At 36.9% G+C, this 15,689-nt stretch overlaps 1 protein-coding gene across 1 annotated transcript; it reads left to right on the forward strand.

Moving 5' to 3' along the window:
• The first annotated feature begins 423 nt into the window (after nt 1-423).
• On the forward strand, nt 424-15,284 carry LOC112049302 (actin-related protein 5). The gene is made up of 12 exons (XM_052887545.1): nt 424-675; nt 1,115-1,280; nt 2,197-2,363; nt 3,249-3,440; nt 4,171-4,401; nt 4,751-4,872; nt 4,948-5,028; nt 5,402-5,563; nt 11,371-11,534; nt 12,439-12,576; nt 13,791-13,945; nt 14,921-15,284. The coding sequence occupies exons 1-12, from the start codon at nt 570-572 to the stop codon at nt 15,223-15,225; spliced, it is 1,989 nt and encodes a 662-aa protein (XP_052743505.1). The 5' UTR covers nt 424-569; the 3' UTR covers nt 15,226-15,284.
• Nucleotides 15,285-15,689: the final 405 nt, after the last annotated feature.

Below are 15,689 nucleotides of genomic sequence, written 5' to 3' on the forward strand. Positions count from 1 at the left end.
AGTATAGATCTAGTATAGACTTAGACCGAGAAGTAAATAGAGAAATTGTTATTTCAAAGGCAATGTCGATGGTTAAAAGTCTTAGACCCTTAGATCAGTTCACAGATCACTATAGACTAGAAAGATCAGTTAATAATGGTCTAAGTTAAAAGTAGTCTCTGCAAAAAGTACTGTTATATAAATGGTATCAAATTCATCTGAGCATGAGACAGATTATTTATGTATGCTCTTTACTTTATCGTGCTTGTGTCATAGATACTCAGCTCGTTTGTTTGCGTTTATCGAACCTTAGATTTGTGGAGGTTTGTTAGTAAGTACCATACTACCAGGTTCCGTAGCGGTTAATATACTCTTTGGCGTTGGCACTTGGCTAAATTGTAAATTCTTTATTTGTCGTCTGTGGCTTTATTGTAATTTGACGTAGTATATATTAATCTGTGCTGTGGTAATTAATTTGTAAACAAATAGCATTTTAAAATGAAAAATGAAAATGTGCTTAATAATTTTCATTGCTGTTGACTCTAAATATATAGTGAACTAATTACAGAGTGAAATTTAGTGTTATCATCATGGAAGACGTGTTAATATTAAAGGATTACAAAACTGTACCAGACATTGTTCACGAATACTCACCGTCGTTGAAGTTTGGTCATATCCCACTTGTAATTGACAATGGTTTGTATTTATTTGTATCAATACATAAATAAAATTGTAGTGTCTACTTGCGATTTCAAAATAACATTCCTTTTATCAATTATTTCCACGATAGATCAAGCTTTCTTTGAAGTTTTGGTCTGTCCATTTGTTTGTCCAAGCTAATCTTTGGAACGGCTGAAGCGATTTAAAGGAGACATTCACTGATAAATAGAGAAGGTAATCTAGCAACCTATAGGCAACTTTTCATTCCGGAAAAATATACTTCTCATCAAAAAAACTTTAAACAGTCCGCCTGAACAGTATTTGCGCACTGTTTCGATTTTTTGATGAGAAGTATATTTATACTGCGGGATTTTCGAAAAAAAATCATATGAACGAAGTTGCGAGCGTCCGCTAGTTTTGAATAAAAATTCCCGTGAATATTTATTATTTTATTTCTTTACTTCATGTGTTTAAGGATCTTACCAATGTAGGGTGGGTTGGTCAATACATGATGAACCGCATTTGATTTTTAAAAACCTAATCGCCAGACCTCGTAAAGACCGGTGTAAAAAAGATGCAGAGCCCCCTGTCACCCCACCTATACAAATAGGAAATGATATAATTAATATAGAAGCTGTCAGGTAAGAACATTTCAAAATTGTGCTAATGTGTCTTGTTGGTCCAAAGTTTAGGTTTTTTTTTTTATTTTTCTTTATCCTTTACAAGTTAGCCCTTGACTACAATCTCACTTGATGGTAAGTGATGATGCACTCTAAGATGGAAGCGGGCTAACTTGTTAGGAAGAGGATGAAAATCCACTTAACTTTTGGTTTCTACACAACATCATACTGGAATGCTAAATCGCCACGACAAATTAGCCACAGCCGGAGCCTCCGACCAGCCAGACCTGGACCAATTAAGAAAATTTCAATCGACCCAGCAGGGAATATACAGTTATACTTTCTTCATAGAAATTTTCAGTAGCAGAGAGTTGAGAAGTCAGTGGTGGTACATACCTATGTGTGGAGAGAAAAACTGTCTGTCTCACATATCTGATAAATATTATTTAAGAGTTTAAAAACTTCGTGAATTTCTATTCATCAACTTTAACAACCCATATTTGGCTCACTGTTGTCCACGAGTCTCCTCTTAGAGAGAGAAGAGTTAGGCCAACAGTCCACCACACTGGCCCAATGTGGATTAGTAGACTTCACACACATAAAAACTAAGAAAATTCTCAGTATTGCCAGTTTCTTCATAATGTTTTTCTTACACTGTTTGGGACAAGTGATTTAATTTCTTAAAATGCACATAACTGGGCTCAATTCAATTCTATTAGTAACAAATTTTCAAAATTGGTTCAGTAGATACAGGAATAACTCTCTACATAACATAACAGCTCAGGGATAATACAACCTTACCTCTTTTTATTATAAGTAGAAGTAAATTTATCATTAAAGTCTATTTACTAATCACTTAGTTGATTAAGCTGTTCTTTTTATTAGAAATATTTTTGCATCCTCAAGGTTCATTAAATTAAAAATTAATTAATTACAGATTTCAATTGAAAACCCAATTTGACAAGAATGTGGTGACCCACTTTGAGGTACAGGAGTTGGTATGTGACTACATATTCTCACATCTAGGCATTGACAATGAAGGCAGTGTACCACACCCTGTTGTCATGACTGAAGCTTTTGTAACACCAAACTATAGCCGACAATGTGAGTATTACAAAAAAAAAGTTATCTGCTGCATCTGTCAGTTTGTCTCTTCATAGTAAACTTTTCTAATATATTTGTAATAATAATTGTAAATATTTTTTGTAAATTCTGTCAACTTTTAAATTAACTTTATCTGTTAAACTGTCTGTTCATATTAAACTCAAAGACTACACAAATATTCATTAATATAATGTAGTGATTTTATGAGGAAGGCTTTTGCATATAATTTGTCAAGATTTTTTGCAAATTCTATCAATCTGAGGTGTGGATGTTAAGCTTCATATACCTATAATGACACAGGCAACCATTCCCTTTTAACCATAATAGCTATGGGGATGATGACTTACTATAGTTATGTTAACTAATAAAAACACAAAAAGCAAAGATAGTCGGGATATTTGCAAATAAATATGATTTAAAATTTTTAAATCTATTAAAAATCTTTCATTGTAATTAGATAAAAATTCATACAGTTTTAGCTTCCTTACATTAAATGTGACAGATTTTAATATTTGAACTATAAACACAAACGCACGAATAACAAAGATATTAGTAATTTTGTTTGAACGCCCATACAAATCTAACGATCATTACGACCTACGACGTCAACTCGTACCATTTTGTATGGGGCGTTTTAAAGGGATTCGTGGCAGTGCCGCAAATCTGATCCTTTAAATCCCTGTAGCTCTGAAAGTAATGATCACAGATATCCTGTTACTTTTACAAAATTGCTTTACTATTAGCATACTCCTAATTTATATACAATTTAAAAAACAGCCATCATCCCTATTCATAGCAGTTTTAAATCCCTGGACAAGCTCTAATAAAATTATTATATTGCTTAAATAGATATAATCGCTATATTCACTCGTTATTTGTTTCCAGTAATGTCAGAACTCCTTTTCGAGGGCTATGGTGTGCCAGCAGTGAGTTACGGTGTAGACTCAATCTTCAGCATGTACCGGAATGACATTGGTGACACTGCCCTTATTGTCAACATGGGCTACCACACTATACACATAATACCAGTTATAAGAGGCAAGGTTATTGAAGAGCATGCTAGGAGAATTAATTTAGGTAATTATTTTTAGTGTTTATTTCTAAAAGTATATTTTTTTCTATATAATTAATAAGTTAACAATATACTGTAGAGATGGTAACTAGGTGTGTCTGGTCATAGACTCAAAAAAAAATTTTTTTTAAGTGTAACTGCTTTATTTATCAGTAATCAGAATATAATTGTACAACATACTGCAACTAAGGGCAAATTATTATGAATACAAATTTTTCTGCATTAAGATGTGAAGAGCAAGCAGTTTCACTTGTCTTTGTAAATAAAGCCAACTTAAGTCTTTCAATAAATCAATGAAAATAACAATTAATTAGTACACTGCCTACACAAGTGTGCTGGTTGTGTACTAATTGCGGCTGATGGGAGGCTTCGGCCGTGGCTAGTTACCACCCTACCAGCAAAGATGTGCCGCCAAGCGATTTAGCGTTCCGGTATGATGTTGTGTACAAACCAAAAGGGATGTGGATTTTCATCCTGTTCCTTATAAGTTAGCCCACTTCTATCTTAGATTGCATCATCACGTACCATCAGGTGAGATTGTAGTCAAGGCCTAAATTGTATAGAATCTCTCTGTCATGCGATGGACCAGGCGCCCGGACAGTGAATCCTTGGATTGCTTAAATATTTGTCTCATCTCGAACGGTATTCTGCTGGATATTCAGTTGCTAATAATATTTTTCTTTCCTAGGCCTTTTCTGCACTTGGCCATAAATGTCACATAAAAACTTATTACAGGTGGTAGTGAAATAATTTGCTACATGCATAAGCTGTTGCAGTTAAAGTATCCCGTGCACGTGAATGCTATAACAATGTCTAGGATAGAAGAGATTCTGCAAGAGCACAGTACTATTGCTCTGGACTACCAGGAGGAGATCAGAAAGTGGGCGAACCCTGATTATTATGAAGCTAATGTAAAGAGGATTCAACTGCCTTTTGTGCAGCCTGCTAGCTCTTCTGGTTTAACAGGTAAACCAAAGAAAAGTGTTTAACAGAACAATAGGATATCCTAATTCAGCTTTTAGCACATGATTCTATATTACAACAACCAATAACCATATAGTTTCGCGCAAACTGTTAAAGAAGGTAGGTAGATTTCTGCGTCTACATATATTTCTGGCAATTCTGGCCAACCAAGTTAAATAAAAGTTTTTACAAATTTTTAGATTTGATCCGCTTTTTATTCGAATATCAGCTGACCGAGCAAACATTTACCTTATAAATTGTTCACTTCCCTTTCAGCGAAGTTTAGTAACAAACACTGCAAAACGAGAATTTTATATATTAAATTAACATTAATTATATTCTTTTTAAATAGCTGAACAACAAAAGGAAAGAAAAAAAGAAATGGCGCGGCGTCTTCTAGAAATAAACGCAAGAAAGCGAGAGGAAAGACTTGCAGAGGATGAGGAACAATTAAATCAGCTCCTAGCACTTCAGGTACACAAATACAATCGCATTACACATTAGTTTTATCTTTGACTATTTAACAATAAACCACATCAATATTTTCAGGATCTAATAGAGGAAGGTGACACGGAAGAATTCAATGAAGCAATCAAAAGTTTTGAAATAAAAAACTATGGCGATCTGCAGGTAAAACGTTTTAGTTTTATTTGAATTTTAGGGTTCGTCAGAAAGATGTAGTGTAGTCCCCCTACCAAGTTTATACTATTACTAGCTGACGCCGCGCGATTTCACCCGCGTATTTCCCGTTCCCGTAGAAATACGGGGATAATATATAGCCTATAGCCTTCCTCGATAAATGGGCTATCTAACACTGAAATATTTTTTCAAATCGGACCAGTAGTTCCTGAGATTAGCGCTTTCAATCAAACAAACAAACAAACTCTTCAGTTTTATAATATTAGTAAAGATACTATTATATAAAATAAAAATGAAAAAAAGTATAAAAAAAAAAACTCACATAACAATAATTATATTATTTCTTATCTATTATATTATTCAGAGGCAAATATCAAATCTCAACATGCGTATAGAGAAGAACAAGCAACGCATCGCCACGGCGGCGAACGCCGAGGAGCCGCCGGAACCCCGGCCGACGGGTCGCTGGCAGGCGCCCTCGGACCCGGAGGCGTTCCAAATCTGGCTCAATGACACGCGCGCTAAGGTAACTTGTCTCAACATACGTATAGAGAGAACAAACAGCGCATTGCTACGGCGGCGAACGCTGAGGAGCCGGCCGACGGGCCGCTGGCAGGTGACCGTGGACCCGGAGGCGTTCCAAATCTGGCTCAACGACACGCGCGCTAAGGTAACTTGTCTCAACATACGGATACAGAGAACAAACAGAGCATCGTCACGGCGGCGAACGCCGAGGAGCCGCCCGAGCCCCGGCCGACGGGCCGCTGGCAGGCGCCCTTGGACCCGGAGGCGTTCCAAATTTTGCTTAACGACACGCGCGCTAACGTAACTTATCTCAACATACGTATAGAGAGAACAAACTGCGCATTGCTACGGTGGCGAGCGCGAAGGAGCCGCCCGAGAAGAGGTACAATTAAGAGGGAATGCCAATCCCCGGCCCAGGCCTAACCTAACCACCCGGCAATTTACTTATATCTAAAAAAATCTTGATAATTCTTTAATTGTGAAATCAATTTTTAAGGTTTATTTGTTCGTTTTCTTGTTTGCTAAGCTTTGTTAAGTTGTTTGGTAACAGAAAAAAAATATGCAAAAAAAATATTAATGCTTTAATTGTTACTTCGCCGCTTTGGTACACCGGCGAACATGTTGCCCTAGAAGAGTAATAAAAAAATGTATTTTTCTTCAACAAATACACTTTTATTAAGCCAATTATTTAATAAGACCCTTATTTATTTAAGTTCTCATCAATACAAATTAATAAAACCCAAACACAAGGCAACTGCTGTAAGCCATTGATGTGTTTACGAGTCGGTACAAGTAAATTAAGTAAGTGTACGTAGTTTGTGTTCGACGTTCGTGTTAGTTTGCAAAGCCGCACTAGATGGCGCTGGTAGTACTTTAAAACGCGCTCGTGTTTTATTCTTGGAGGATTCCTATATCACAGAGCATTTTCAGTTCGGTTGGGTCGATCAACACTGCAATTAATTATTTTTGGAACTGCATTCGTGTCATTTGTAAACGGAGAGCGGTTAAGAATAAATAACAAATTAACAAACAATTATATAAAGTTGCATAACTGCACTGCAATGTAATTATATATTCTCTACTATATAAAAATAAGTCGGGTTTTCCTTCCTGACGCTATAACTCCAGAACGCACGAACCGATTTCCACGGTTTTGCATTCGTTGGAAAGATCTCGGACTCCGTGAGGTTTATAGCAAAGAAATTTCAGGAAAAATTTCAAGAGAAAAGCGGGAAAATCTTTTTTTATATACAGCGCCATCTCTGATACTTAGCATGTACTATATTAGGTATTGTAGGGGTAGGGTAGCGGTAGGGTAGGGGTAGGGTAGGAGTAGGGTAGGGGTAGGAGTAGGGGTAGGGTAGGGGTAGTTGAAGGTTTACATCGAGTTTCACGCGGACGAAGCCGCGGGCGTCCGCTAGTATGTTATAATTATATGTATTCTCAATTCTGTGTGCCTAGTGGGAGTTTTCAATAATTTTATACTGTTACTGTCGCGTTGACGTAAACGCAAATTTATATGGAATTGAAACAGTTGTGCAGTAGTGCCCCTAGATGGCGCTGTTTCAATTCCTAAAAAATTCGCGTTTATTTTATTACCTCATATCTTCCAAACCACTAAACGGATTTACGTAATTAGGATATCGTTAAATTATATCATGGCTATATTTAAAAAAAACTACAATTAGAAAAATTAAAAAAATTCTTGCCACCATAAATATTCCTGCGCTAATCGAGCCGTTAGGAATCAGTCGGGATGATGGTAAGAGACCTGATGGATTGACGCTGGTTCCCTGGGAAATGGGGCGGGCCCTAATGTGGGACGCTACATGCGTCGACACATTAGCACCGTGTCATATCAGGGAGACAGAATCAAGACCGGGAGCCGCAGCAGAAAAAGCTGAAACCGGTAAGTGGCTCAAGTATGCCTCTCTGACAGAGAGTTACATATTTGTACCTTTTGCCGTGGAGACCCTTGGGCCATGGAGTCGCAGTGCCAAAAAATTTTTCCGTACTATTTCACCGCGGCTTGTTGCCTCGACTGGTGACAGAAGGGCTGGCTCATTTTTTGCGCAAAGGATCAGCCTGGCTGTCCAGCGCGGAAATGCAGCCAGTATTCTTGCCACCATTCCACGTGGGCATGATTTGTATAGTTATTAGGATAAGTTAGCTTAAGTTCCTTATTGTATTCTTTCTCAATAAAAAAAAAAAAAAAAAACTAAAAAAAAAAAAAAATTAGAAAAACGTTATTTATTAGTTATCTATACAAAATACGCGAGGCGGATGACTATAGGTGCGAGCAGGTTTGTGAAGTGAAGTTATAAAATAGACTAAATTAAATATATTGATTATAAAAATCGGCTAAGTGCGAGTCAGATTCGCCCACAAAGCGTTCCGTAGATTTTTTGAATATTTGCATAACCTCGGTTGGACGTATAAATTATAAGATAAAGATAAAGATAAATATACTTTATTTGCACACCACAAAGACAAAAACAAGTGAAATAAAAAACAAATTAAGAAGAGATCAGCATACAAAAGGCGGCCTTATCGCTAAGTAGCGATTTCTTCCAGGCAACCTTCGGTTTAGGAAAACTTAAGGACATCAGCAGGTGGCGTAAAACAAAAATAACCATAGTATTAGTAATACACATACATACAAATAATTTACATCCTAATACATAAACAATATTACACAAATACCTACAATAATGAATAAAATACATATCAAAATATACTAATAAATACCTTATATTGAAAAGAAATAATATATACAGATCGTCTTTACTGCACCAGATAATGAGTCTTTACGGCATTTTTAAAAATGACCAGTGTCTTTGATTGCCGTATGTTTAAAGGGAGAGCATTCCATAACTTAACGGCTTGCACAACGAAAGAATGTTTATAAAATTTCGTCTTATGCACGGGTAAACATAGAGTTAGTAATCGACACTGTCTCAGTTCAGACTGCACTCCCTGAAACGTAAATTTCTCCTTCAGATACACAGGAGATTTTGGATTAAACAACACACAGTACAAAAGTGAAAGTACATGCAGATCCCGGCGACGACGAATAGGGAGCCACTTGAGCTTCTGACGGAATTCAGAAATATGGTCATATTTGCGTAGGCTAAATATGAACCGAATAGCAAGATTTTGAAGTCGCTCAAGTTTATTGAGTTGGTCCTCAGTTATATTTAGATAGCTCGCGTCCGCATAATCTAAAACCGAAAGAAGAAGAGAATGTGCTAACATAACTTTAGTAGGAATTGGTAAAAATGATCTTAAACGTCTCAGTGAGCCAAAAGTAGCAAACATCTTTTTACTCAACTCTTTGACATGCACGCACCACGACAACTGTTTATCAAGATGAACCCCTAGATCTTTAACTGTGTCACAAAAAGGAATAGTTGTACCATTATACAAAACTGGCCGGAGATCTACCCAATCAACTCTTGAGATGAGGGCAGGACTACCGATAATAATGGCCTTAGATTTTAGGGGATTTACCTTAAGCCCATACTGTCTGCTCCAGATATCAATTGCGTTAAGGTCACAGTTTATAGCAGAGACAGTTGAGTTTAGGTTCTCAAGAGATGAAGAGCGGTATATTTGGATATCATCTGCATACATATGGTAAAGAGAAGTTATATTTTGAGTGATCGAATTAATGAAGATAGAGAAAAGTAATGGAGATAACACGCCACCCTGAGGTACCCCTGCCGTAACATCGCACCAAGATGAAAAGAAGTCATCAACCCGAATGCGCTGCTTACGGCCTTTGAGGTAGCTCTGAAACCAGTCTATAACCGATGGAGATATGTTAATAGAGCGTAATAGACTCAACAAAATGTCATAGTCTACAGAATTAAAAGCATTACTGAAATCAAGCAGAACTAGTACAGTGAGTTGTCTATTATCCATCGCCCAACGAATATCGTCAGTAACTTTAGTCAAAGCGGTAACCGTACCATGACCAGGACGAAAACCAGATTGTAATGGACTTAAAAGTAAATTTCGGTTTAAGAATAAGGATAACTGCTGGAAGACAAGTTTTTCAAGGACTTTAGAAAGGAACGGCAAAATAGAAATTGGACGGAAGTCAGAAAACGTTGTGGAACTAATTTTTTTAGGAAGAGGAATAATTTGTGCATTCTTCCAAGCCTGTGGAAATTCACTGGAATAAATGGAATAGTTGAGGATATGTGTAAGAACTGGGGAAATAATATCAATGATAGGAATAATCATATTACGGCTTACGCTATCAGAACCAACAGCATTCGAAGCGATAGACAAAACACTCTTCTTAACATCACATTCGGTAAAAGATTCGAAAGTAAACGGAAGAAAATCTGGTGTTGGTATAGAAGAAAGAGTGGTAAGAATGGACTCCTTTTCGGTACTGTCAATTGTATCGGAAGTAGAAAAATGTTTATTGAGAAGTTCTAAATCAATATTTATAGGATTGTTCGAAGATGATTTTCCAACTCCAAGTGTATTAAGAAATTTCCAAGTTTTAGCGGTGTCACTATTTTGTACAGATTTATAAATGTGGCGTCGTTGAGCATCTCTACACAATGTATTGGCGTCGTTGAGCATCTCTACACAATGTAAATTATCGTACTTTGTAATAAATAAATCCGAAATTAACCATCTATCGTAACTAAAAAGTGTGAAATAAATAAATTAATTAAACAAATAAAAAACCCGACTGCATAAAGTATAAAAAAACTGAAAAGAACTGAAACTGAACTGAACTGAAAAGACACAAGTTAAAAAAAAACACAAATCGTAGACAGAGAAGCATTATACAAAAAAAATCCTTAAACTACTTTAAAAACGCCATAAACGAACGCCACTACGCGAAAATCACTAACAATCTGTCAGGGTGTGAGTTACAAGCATATTTCGATGATAAAAATTCTTAATTAATGTTGTTCGCTAATGAAAAAATACATTTAATTAAATTAATTTAAAAAAATGCGGGTTCGAAAAATTTTTTATTTTGGGTTTTAAGCCCTATAATTTATGTATTTTTAAGATAAAAATAATTTGTTCTGCTTAGTTGACACTCAGATAAAAGGCCCAGCCTCCATACAAGATTGGGACATGTCCTTTGGCAGGCGATTTCAGTGTCTACTTTAATTAGCCATACTCTAACACTCTTTTCTCTTTCTGTTCATAATTATTCATTTGATCATTTCATATCACTGTGAATGTAAACAGCGGCATAAATCCAAAATAACAGTAATATATAAGTATTAAGAACATTTTTTTTTATTCTTTACATGTTAGACCTTGACTACTATCTCACCTGATAGATAAGTGGTGATGCAATCTAAGATGGAAGCTTACATCATCAAATTATCTTTTCCATATATTTTTATACGGGAGTATACCTGGGTTCCCTGGGTCGACGTTGTATGGGCCGGTAGGCATTTCCCCTTGCGGCGCCAATAAAATTGATAAGCTTTCATAATTTATGAAGTGAGTAAATGATGAAGACCAGCAAGAGTAGCGCAATGTGGGACACAGCTGCTGCGGTACGAGGTTTTTTGACCTCATACTAGAACTTTATGTGGTCAATTGACCTCGTACGTCTACCGAGTCTCAAACGGTGAAGGAAAATTTCGTGAGGAAACCTGCATACCAGAGAATTTTCTTAATTCTCTGCATGTGTTAAGTCTGCCAATCCACATTGGGCCAGCTATTGACAGACTATTGGCCTAACCTCTCTTATTTTTAGAGGAGACTCAAGCTCAGCAATGAGCCGAATATTGGTTGATAATGATGTTTAACTCGTCGCAGTACCGCGAGGTGCTGGTGCGGCGCGAGGCCCGGCGCGCGCGCCGCGCCGCTATGGTGAAGCGGCGCACGGCGGCCGCGGCCGAGCGCATGCGCGCCATCTCGCGCTTGGCGGCCGCGGGCGACGACTTCGGCTACCGGGACTCCGACTGGGATGTCTACAAAAGGTTGGCTGGCATTCGTTAACTCGCTCATACACTGTAATCTTTGAACTCGCTGTCCAGTACCGCGAGGTGCTAGTGCGGCGCGAGGCCCGGCGTGCCATGGTGAAGCGGCGCACAGTTCAACCCACGCCTCGAGTTTTTTTTTTTTAATTTTTTTACGGCCTCGCGTCTTGTAAGTCCACTGCGCCAATACAAAGTTTAGTATTTGATAGAAGCAGGCGTTACTTTGCGGACGTTCATCACTAATCTATACTAATATTTAGTAAAGGTAAAGTTTGTAAGCTTGTCTTCGGAAGTACTCATCCGATTTTTAAAAAAAATCTTTCACCAGTAGAATGCTACGTTATTGAGGAGTGCTATAGGCTATATTTTATATTTGTATCATATATAATTACTGAGTTATCACAGTTTTTCTCCTACAGGTCCTTTTAACCAGATATTCGCATGCGCTGTCTTAACCATTGCGTATAATTTAAATCAATGTATAAAGGCTTTATGTGTCTTTAAAAGTTCTACATAAAAGTCCGCGACACCATATATCTATCTTTTATATTTTAGCAGATATAGTACCTTTTGTACTTTAATAAATTATTTAAATCATATACTAATGTTTACGTCATTATTTATACAACTAAACTTAAATCCCCTGCACCTACATTTTTACCATTTCCTATAATTCAACAAAATTGTTAAAGTTTTATCTAATTATGGAAAATTGAGTTTGAAAAAATAAATACCAAAATAATCAGTTTTTTTAATCGATTGATTGTTTTGTAAGTGGATGTAAAAAATTAAAATTTTTTAGTTTCATGAAAATTTTACAAGTATGAAAGACTTTTAAATAATATTTTTTGTGAATTTTTTTATTAACAATATTGAGTTTCCAATATTCTCGTTGTTGTAACAGCATAAGCCGCGAAGCAGACTCGGACTCCGAGGCGGACGGCGAGCGACTTGTGGAGCTGGAGGAGGCGCTGCGCGAGCACGAGCCGGCGCAGCCCAGCCACCACCAGCACCAGCTGCACCTCGCCATCGAGCCTTACCGGTGTGTTCATGTATTGGTCACCGCAACAGTGCATACTCTTTCTAAAGGACATGTCCCAAAATGGGCCTTTATTATTTATAATTTATTAAGCCGGTGATGTATTAATTCAAGCCATGTGAGAATATCTTAAAGATTTAGATTTTGCAGACAGTGTTGTTTCATGTGTTCCTGTCAGAAATGGCTTAAATTAAGACAACACCAGCTAAGCACCGCCTTCATACTGATCAGCAGGTAGAACATATTATGATGTTATTTTTCACTTTTTAGTTTAGTGGGTACGTTTTTAGGTTTTGAAGTCGGTTGTATTTTTTTTATTAAAATTTTTATTATTTTTCCATTTTTAGTGTAAAATTTCATCTCAAACGAATACATCAGACCCCTAATGACGGTCACAACCCATCTTGGTACAAAAATCTCAGCAATACAAATTAATCAAGCCCAAGCACAAGGTAGCTACCGTAAACCGTTAAGGAGTTCCCTTAATTGACCTTGGTCTTCATCATCAGACCCCTAATAACAGACACAACTCATCTAGGTAGAAAGTTTTCAGCAATACGAATTAATCAAGTCCAAACACAAGGTAGTTACTGTAAACTGTTAAGGAGTTCCCTTAATTGTCCTTGGTCTTCATCACCAAACCCCTAAATGACAGTCACAACCTATATATGTGGAAAGTTCTCATTAATACAAATTAATCAAGCCCAAACACAAGGTAACTGCTGTAAATCGCCGAGGAGATCCCTCTTCTGTTTTATGGCTCCATCATCAGATCGATTTTAAACCTTCATGAAATTGTAGTGCTTAAAAGTACTAAATGGAAAAGTATACGAACATACTAGACACTCATATAATTTTCGAAAGTTCCCCTCAATTTCTCCAGGGTTCCATCATCAGATCTTGATATGATGGCAATGGGACCAAATGATTTGAGTAATCGGTGTACATACATTAAAAAAAAAAAAAAAAAATACCGACCGAATTGAGAACCTCCTCCTTTTTGAAGTCGGTTAAAAAGAAAATCAAAATTCATTTATTTCAATTAGGCTTAGTTTACAAGCACTTTTGAAAGGTTCCAAACGCGCCTAGTTAGCCCACTTCCATTTTAGATTGCGTCATCACTTACCAACAGGTGAGAATGTAATCAAGGGCTTACTTGAAAAAAATAAAAAGAAAACTGTTTTTTGGTACTTAAATATCTGTCGTTCTTATTTCAGAGCTCCAGAATTAATATTCCAACCGTCGATGATGGGAAACTTGGAAGCTGGCTTAGCGGAGTGTATGGAGTACGTGTTCAAGCACTTCAGTCCTGAAGATCAGTTGTTGTTGGCGAACAACGTGTTCCTCACTGGCGGTTGTTCGCAATTTCCAGGTAATCCAATTAAAATCATGTTTATTTGCTGGATTTTGAGTGGATTTTTTCATTTATATTATTTTTTTTACTGGTTATTGAAGGGAAAAAATAAAATATAACTTTTAATACTTCCATAATTTAATTTAAACACTGTTTACAAAAGAGGCGAGTAGCCTATTCCTAAAGTTGTCCAGGTGGAACCCCAGGGTACTACGGAAGACTCGGCGGGGGCCTACGTTGACGTGACATAAAAATGGGGGTTCACGATTAGTAAGTGGGGGTTCACTAAGTAATCAATTCTCACTTTTTTTTTGAAAATTGTTATTTCGTGATGGCTGTTGATTCAGCTGCAACGAAAATTTTCATAGGTGAATCTAATTGAGAACCTCCTCCTTTTTTGAAATCGATTATATAAAAAACAAAGCGCCATCTATGAGCCTCAAGCATAACTACATCGCAACAGGTTCTTGAAGCGTACAAAAAGGGATTGTTTCAAAGTTCTTTAAGAACGCCATCTAGTGGTAGTTTAAAATAACGCACTGATTTTCATATAAACAATAATGCAATTCATGGCGGAACATGCTTACCTATACTACAGCCTGTCTTGATGAGTACTGTTTACCAACAAAGAAATTAGAAATGAAGGTAGAAAACGCATATCATTTCATAACTTATTAATTTTAAATTATGTATGGTTTGTTTATAAAATTTGACATAAAATATATTAACAACATCTAATTGTTCCAAGCTTATTAATTAAATTTATTTTCATTAATTTGAGAAGAACTTAATTATATTTAATAATAAGTGTGAAATGACTTGTGATTTATACCCTCATTTTAAATTTGTTGGTAAACAGTACTCATCAAAAAAGGCTGTAGTATAGAAGATGCTTATTCACTCTCGACTTAAAACACCCTCATCCTTATTATTACTTTTTTTATAAACTAATAATAAACTGGCTATATTCTCCTAAACTACTCTTTTCATCAGGCCTTAAAGAAAGATTAGAAAAGGAGCTTCTCGAGATGCGTCCGTTCCAGTCGACGCACAAAGTGGTAATGGCGCAGAACCCCAGTCTCGACGCGTGGTACGGCGCGCGCGACTTCGCCGGCAGCAACGAGTTCGACAACTGGTGCATCACCAAGGAGGACTACTACGAAATGGGCGGCGAGTATCTGAAGGAGCACCACGCTAGCAACAGATACTACAAAAGCCCGGCGCCAATCATAGACAATACGTTGGCTCCCGCTGGTGACGCTAATGTTATTAAAGAGGAAATTGTCGTTGACTGCTAATATTTAAATCATTTATTTCATAAGCTGAATGTATTGAAATAAATACTGTTTAAAACTTAGTTTTTTATTTATTCATTGCTAGCAGATCTCTATATGAATCATCATCATACTACATACTCATATTCGGCTCACTGCTGAGATCGAGTCTCCTCTCAGAATGCGAGGGGTTAGGCCACTAGTCCACCACGCTGGCCCAATGCCTATTGGCAGACTTCACACACAGAGAATTCTCTGGTATGCAGATTTCCTCACGTTTTTCCTTCACCGTTTGAGACACGTGATATTTAAATTCTTAATTTAATTTATGTTGGAGGTGCATGCCCTAACCGCATTCGAACCCACACCCTCCGAAATCTAAGGCAGAGGCAATACATACCCACTGGGCTTAGATTATTATTAAGTGAAAGCTACTTGTAAGCAAAGCAAGGAAAGTAGGATAACTAGGTATAAATTAAACAAGAAGC

Source organism: Bicyclus anynana, chromosome 19 (assembly GCF_947172395.1).
Source record: "Bicyclus anynana chromosome 19, ilBicAnyn1.1, whole genome shotgun sequence".
Classification (NCBI taxonomy): Eukaryota; Metazoa; Arthropoda; class Insecta; order Lepidoptera; family Nymphalidae; genus Bicyclus; species Bicyclus anynana.

Coding starts and splice junctions, on each gene's coding strand:
- LOC112049302 (XM_052887545.1), top strand. CDS start 570: ATGGAAGACGTGTTAATATTAAAGGATTACAAAACTGTACCAGACATT. Junction 1,281..2,196: donor ATTAATATAGAAGCTGTCAG/GTAAGAACATTT, acceptor AATTAATTACAG/ATTTCAATTGAAAACCCAAT. Junction 5,564..11,370: donor TCAATGACACGCGCGCTAAG/GTAACTTGTCTC, acceptor AACTCGTCGCAG/TACCGCGAGGTGCTGGTGCG.